The sequence below is a fragment of the Tiliqua scincoides genome, chromosome 2 (assembly GCF_035046505.1).
Source record: "Tiliqua scincoides isolate rTilSci1 chromosome 2, rTilSci1.hap2, whole genome shotgun sequence".
Taxonomy (NCBI): domain Eukaryota; kingdom Metazoa; phylum Chordata; class Lepidosauria; order Squamata; family Scincidae; genus Tiliqua; species Tiliqua scincoides.
In genome coordinates this window covers 158,218,188-158,224,899 of record NC_089822.1, presented here as the reverse complement: position 1 = coordinate 158,224,899, position 6,712 = coordinate 158,218,188, and the positions used below count along the sequence as shown (strand labels likewise).

At 46.6% G+C, this 6,712-nt stretch overlaps 1 protein-coding gene across 10 annotated transcripts in view; it reads left to right on the top strand.

The window, feature by feature from the left end:
- The first annotated feature begins 252 nt into the window (after positions 1-252).
- The window catches only part of QRICH2 (glutamine rich 2), a 52,912-nt gene continuing 46,452 nt past the window's right edge, over positions 253-6,712 (top strand). For all 10 annotated transcript variants that reach the window (XM_066615092.1, XM_066615093.1, XM_066615091.1 and 7 more), the window contains exon 1: positions 253-1,397. In XM_066615092.1, coding sequence (XP_066471189.1) covers positions 621-1,397 — 777 coding nt within the window. In that variant the 5' untranslated portion in view covers positions 253-620. The remainder of the gene's footprint in view (positions 1,398-6,712) is intronic.

Below are 6,712 nucleotides of genomic sequence, written 5' to 3'. Positions count from 1 at the left end.
AGGACTATTTCTCTGGGCGCAGCAAGTCGTCGCCTGGCTGCATCACCGCTTAGCAACCGCGAGCGCCCAAATGTAACGAAGCAGAGACGCCTTGCGGTGTAAACAATAGCACATGGGCAGCTGTGGCGGCCAATCGCGGAACAGGGGGGTTTGTGAGGTCACCAATGGAATGTCAGGATTCGAACGGGGCTGGATTGTGACGGCGTTTCCCTTCGGAGCGCGGCAGAGAGCGGCTCAGTCCGTGTTCGACTTCCACAGGCGCCCCAGCTCGAGATCAGTGCAGTCTCGGTCCAGGAGAGCTTGAAAAGAGGCTTTGCAAGAGGAGTTGGTTGTTTTCAAGGGAGGGTAGTCAAGGCAGCCAGAGATCCTAGAGGAGTTGCTGTTGAGTGCAGCCTGCATGATGTGCACCACTGAGGAAAGGCTTCTATGTTGCAAATAGACTTTTCTTTTGTTTCCTGAGCTATTTCCCCCCCCCCCCAACCTACAATTTCTGGGGGATCATATATGAGTGCAGATTTAAATATCGCTTAAAGAAGATTTTATTTCTTTTTTTTTTTTTTTTAAATAAGACAAGTCACAGGGTTGTCACATAGGAAGAGAGCGCTCAAAGGACTGGAGCCATGTCTGTCAAAGTCAGCCTATGGGAGCTGGCAGACCTCTCCATAGGGACACCCGAGATTGGCGTTGTCAATTTCAATGCCCTGCACGCCCTGCTGCGTGCCATGATTAAACACCTCAAGCTGGAGGATTTCAAGACTGATCTCAAGGAGGAAGGGCGCCCCCCACCCAAGCCTGGAGAATCAGTGCCCCTGGTGTCACTTGAGAAGGACCTGGGGCTTTCAGCGGAAGAGGCTAAGCAGAGGGAAAAGAAGGAAAGAGAAAGGAAGGAGAGGGAAAGGAAGGAGAGGGCTGAAAGGGAGAGGGCTGAAAGGGAGAGACAAGAAAGGGAGAGGGGAGAAAAAGAGCCAGGAGAAAAGGCGCAGAGGGAAAAGGAGTGGAGAGAAAAGGAGGAGGACAGGGAGGAAGTCGATAAAGGCCCAAGTCCTCAACTTTATGACTTGGAAAAGAAAATACAGGCACTTGAGGCTAGCCTCCACGGCATGGAAGATCATGTCGCGGAGGTGGAAGACCAAGTTAAGGGTATGCAGATCCAGGTCCAGGGAGCGCAAGACCAGGTCCAGGGGGTGCAAGACCACCTCCAAGAGGTGGAAGAGAAAGTGGATGGGGTGAGCAAGAAGCTGGGCGGATTTGACAAACAAATCTCTGCCTTGGAGAGGCTGCCTTCTGGAACAGACTTACTGGAGAAGGCCAAGAGTGGCACCGGCGCTGTGGCAGACATGTGGCAGATGATGCAGATGCAGAAGAAGGTGGAAGCCAACGAGGAAGGTGTCAACCAGGTACGCGTTTCAAGCCAGACCGTAGAGTTTCTGCAGGATCCAAACTTCAGTAGAATTAGTTACACCTTGAGGATGGCGGTGCTTTTTCAATTACAATCATTGTCAGTGGTCTGCTTTTGCAGGATAGCAAAGAGGGATATTTAAGAAAACTCCCCACTATATTTCAGATGATGATCCTCAGAAACACTTCTGGTTATTGTGAGGCACAAGAAAGTAACCACAACAAATGTTCTTTACTATGCACTGCTTTTTAAAAAATTAAACTAAACCCCAGCAGCCGCTGTTGGTCAACTCAGGCCAGTGCCAGCGGTATTGTTGGCACTAGTCTGAATTTGTCCATGTCAGCAGATCAGGCCCTGGAAGGCACATGCTGGCGTTCCTGATCCTGCCCACTCCCAGGTCTGATTCATCCAACCCCCATCGCCACCCTCCCTCCACCCTGTTCACCCCCTCCCTGCACCTCCTGTCTCCCCTACACTGGTCTTGCCAGCTCCAGGGGGCATCTCTTCACATGCTGGCACCAGTAGAAAAGCTCTGGCCTTCCCACTAGATGCATAGCCTTCATGCTGACACAAAGTGTTTTTGAGAGTCGCCCAAAAATGTCCCAGTAGAAATATTATTATGCTGAATGGTTTTAGATCATTTGGAATTACTTAATTAGAGCGAATGGGTGTGTGTGTGTGTGTGTGTTTACGTTCACAACATTGGGTGACTGGTTTAATTTCTGGATCACAAGTACATGATATGGAATAAAAAACATAATATTTGTATTATTCTGTTATTTTAAAAAATAGAATGAAACTGATTGTGATGCCAGGAGCAAAAGAATGCACCTACACAACAAACACAAATTCAACCCCCATCCTTCCCATGTTTCTCAATGATTCATGCCTCCCTCTAGTACCTTTGGAAGAAGCTGGATTCCCCCTTTCTGAGTCTATGAAACAGCTCATCCTTGTGGCACAATTATTGCAACACAAGAAGGAAAAGCCTAAATGTTTAATTACTGCCTAGTTTTTATTGTTGGGGGTAGTGTAAATCCTGATTCATAAAATGTGAAGAGTTCATGCTTCATTCCATGAGAGCAGGGGGAGCCTGCCTATGGCACCAAATGATTACTTATGAACTGTCTGATAATGACAATAGGGTGAATTATTATTAGCCTGTCTGATAATTATTAGCCTGATAATTATTAGCCTGTCTGATAATTGTCTGTCTGATTATTATTAGCCTGTCTGATAATGATAATAGGGTGGATTATTCGAAAGCCAGGGATCTGCACTTTACAGAGACGTTTTCTGAGCGACTGTGGCTTTGTGGACCTTCCATGAATACACAGAATGATATCTTTTGTCTTTAACAATGAGATACAATATTATGAAATAATAGTTGTTACCAGACTTCAGTATGGAGCTCAAATGAACACATTCGACCTCCCAGATCAGATCAGATTTATTAAACACATGTATCTACCTTAAGCCACAGCTGGGCAACTCGCAGCACAATCCTATCTTGCATTGAAACAGGCAGGCCAGGAGGCCTGCGCTTATTCGGCACAAGAAGTAGGGCCAGAAGGATTCAGGGGCCAGAAGTGGCTCAGCCGTATGCAAGGGGAAAGACTTTCCTTTTCCCCTGGGTAAGCCACCACGTCCCCAATGGGTCTTCTCAGACCTGCGCCATCTCAGGAGGTGGTACAAGCCCAAGGAGAACAGAATGGCTTCAAGCCGCTCTGCACTACTCAGGGAATGGGGTTGGGATCCAGCATAGCAGCCAGGTACCAGCCCCCCCTCCCACTCCCCACCGCCTGCCCCCGAGGACCACCATCCACCTTCCCTCCCCCCACCCTGGGACACCTCCCTCCTGCCTCCTCCCCACCCTTCCCAGACCCCTGCGTTGGCTGAGCTCAGCCAACCCTCCCCCCCCCAAATTGATACAGCCCAGTTGGCTCCTGAGGATACAGCCTGCGCCAGCCCAGTTGGCTCCTGAGGATGCGCAAACATGCTTTACAGCACACTTCCGACCCTCCTGAGCCAGCGCAAGGGACTTGTGCTGGCTTAGGGTGCTGTTAGGATCGTGCCCTCAGTTACTTCTTGGGCTGTTTTTGTCAATTTGCTGCACAGGATTCTATCGACTGACCCAGCAAGAATGCTTGGGTGTAGCAGCTTCTGCCTTCACTTGGTGGCAGACGGTTGGGCTCCTTGACCCTCAAGTCTCTTCTATTCCATCATCTCTATCACTCTGTATTTTAAAATTAGAAGCACCATGCTTCTAAAAATTGTGTGTAAGTGTTGGCAGCACCTGGAGTCTCACTGGTTTTTCCTTTGGAGGGAATACCTGTTGGAATAACGAACAGAGGCATAGACAATTTTCTTATGAGAGTTACCCTCGTGATTGTTCTTTAGCAAATGCCAAGAGTATGCACATTGTTATTTATACCTAGGCACATTGTCACAGTGACTGTGATCAATATTTTGAACCAGAATGATGCAAGGTTAACACTGAAGATCCATTCGGGTTTGGAAACAGAAAGCAATATGATTATACTTAATTTAGCAGTTATGTTACATAGAACTTAGCAAGTCAACTCTGTTAGTCCCATTTTAGTTCTAGTTCAACACAATAGTTATTTATTTACAAAAACAGACAGCCTGTTCTCCTTCAGTGAAGGAGTCACCAAGGTGGCTTACTGTTTCACTAAAAACAGTTAAACCGCCAGCTAAAACATCCTAACAATCAAAACAAGCAAGCTACACAAAACATAATAAGCAGAAACCAGCCAACAGCATGAGCAAGAATAGAAGCAAAGCATGGCTACAAAGAGTATTTGTAGGAAAGCCAGACCAAAAAAAAATGTTTTTACCACCTTCTTAAAAGCAGGCAATGTGGGGACCAGCCAAGACTCATGGAAGAGGGAATTCTTTGACTGTGGATCTGCCACGAAAAAGGCCCTGTCTTGGATCCTCATCAGCCATGCCTCAGTAGGCAGTGGAGCATGGAGCAGGGCCTCAGATGACAGTATGTGAGCAGTCTCAGGTGGGATACTGTGATCCTTCAGGACCCTCAGTTTCTAAGGCAGGAAATAACCAGCACCTTGAATTATGCTCAGAAACGTATTGGCAGCCAGTGCAGCTCACAGCGCTGTGTGATGTACTATAACCATGAGTGCCTTGGTGTCACATTCTCACCTTTTAAGTAGTGCCCTTATTTCCTTTTTATCTTTATATTTAAGGCCTCCCATAGTCCAGTTGTCTAAATGAAAGTTAGTATAATTAACTTCTATTAATATTTTATTTAAAAGTTGAATTTGCTTATAATGAAATGGCTGCATTTATTAAGCATCCATAAACTCACACCTGTCTGTTCCTCAGTCTTGTAATGGTTTGGAAATACTTAAGGGTGTCAGTTTCCCTCTTGCACACTATTGGGCATGTTCAGCCCTTCCGAGCCTATGTATCTGTGCACACAGGAAGTTTGGAGAGAGGGGAGTGGTGATTGGAGACTCGCACTTTCAGTGTAGTGCATGCAAGGGAAGAATGTGGGGAAGGACTGCAACTTTTCCTTAAAAATCAATTAAAAACTCAATGAAACAACTTATGTGTTGAAATGAAACAACTCCGATGTGTGTGGAATGGTTTGGCTTCCGATGCTCTTGACAATCACATTTTTATTAAAATGCGATCAATGACTTTCTCTCCACTGATTTTTAGAATCAAAGTTAATTCCAGTGTTTCTGATTCAATACAGTTCGCCAAAGGAATGGACTGAATAGTCATCCAATATGAATACTTTTGGGGAAAAGTTTGCACAGACTCTGTCATTTCTGATAGGACTGCCTCAAGTCATGTGTTACCAGGACTTGATTATTCTGTTGGAAGTGTAAGAAACTCAGAGGATTTGCTCAAGCAGGAATTGCTCCACCAGAACCAAAGGAGCATCAGGCCTGGCTAACAGGGAAAGCTGGACAGGCTTCTGGAATATTCTGTGTCCCCCTAGGCCATCTTTCCCTGCCTCCCTTAGAACTGGTGACAGCTCCGGCAACTTGTGAACTGTGAGGTATGCCAAGTATGACTCCCGGCAGAGATAAGCTTTGCAACAGGCAACTACTGGAACAGTTGCTACCTGACATTCCTGAAGAAGTTTCCATTAGTTCTAGAGTAACATATTTATGCACCAGTGAGCCGGGCAGGTGCAGACACAGCTCTTCTTGCTATTTGGAAAACGATGGAGTCCTGCCTGGGGTAAAGGGGGGTCAGAGGTTGCTCCCCTTATACCTGTTGCTGCCTGGCCATCCATCTGCTGTGCACTGACCAAGGAGAATCAGTCCTGTTTGACTAGATCTAGTTGTCTTCTATTCATGTTAGTGGTGATAGGGGCACTCATGCGCACGTGTGTGTGTGTGTGTGTGTGTGTGTGTGTGTGTGTGTGTGTATAAACAGCATGTTGGACTTGAGTCTGAATGATCAAGAGTAATGACACAGTGGAAGAGCACCTGCTTTTCAGGCAGAAAGTTTCAGGTTCAATCCTTGGTAGGCCTAAGACAGACCTCCATTTGTGGAGGAGAGCTGTTAGTGAAGTAAATGGGCTCATGGTCTTACTCAGCTGAAAGCAGCTTCTTGTGTCCAGATCCCTCTTCAAGTGGTGAGAAGGGCACCTCTGGTCAAGTCACTATCCTTCAAGCCATGGTTTCCAGTTTGTAGGGTCAGTTTATCAGTGACCCACCTTGCAAGGTTGTTGAATGGACAAGCAGGATACAGATAGTGAGATATTTGCTCCTTAAAAGTGCTATTAGCTTCTTACACAGTCAGAAACTAATGGATGTTGGCATTCTTACTAGGGTCACAAATGCACAAATTCTTACTAGGTGTCACAAATTTAGATGAGAGGTTTGCAGAAAAATCAGTCGCAAAGCAAAGCACTGGTTAAGCCCCCTGCCCTATGAAACTCAGAGGGCCAAGGCAAAGCTGAGAGTGGGGTGGAGGTGTTCCTTGCACATGAGGGAGCCACATGGTCCTGCGTATGGCTTCCCACTGGAACTTGGAAGCTGTCCTGTTCCCCACAATCAGCTTTGCTGTTTTGGGAATCTGTGATGGTGTAAGGTCAGCAGATTGAGAGAAGCTGCCTACATCACACCATCAATGATTCCAAAAGAATTTCCTTTACATCTGAAATGCTGACTGTGGGGGAAGCCACATGATGCCCTGGTAACCTTATACCAAGTATTTAGCTCAGTATTGCTGACACTGTTTGGCAGCAACTTCAGACAGGACTTTTTCTCTGCCCAACCTAGAGACCCCAGGGATCAAACCTGCCACCTT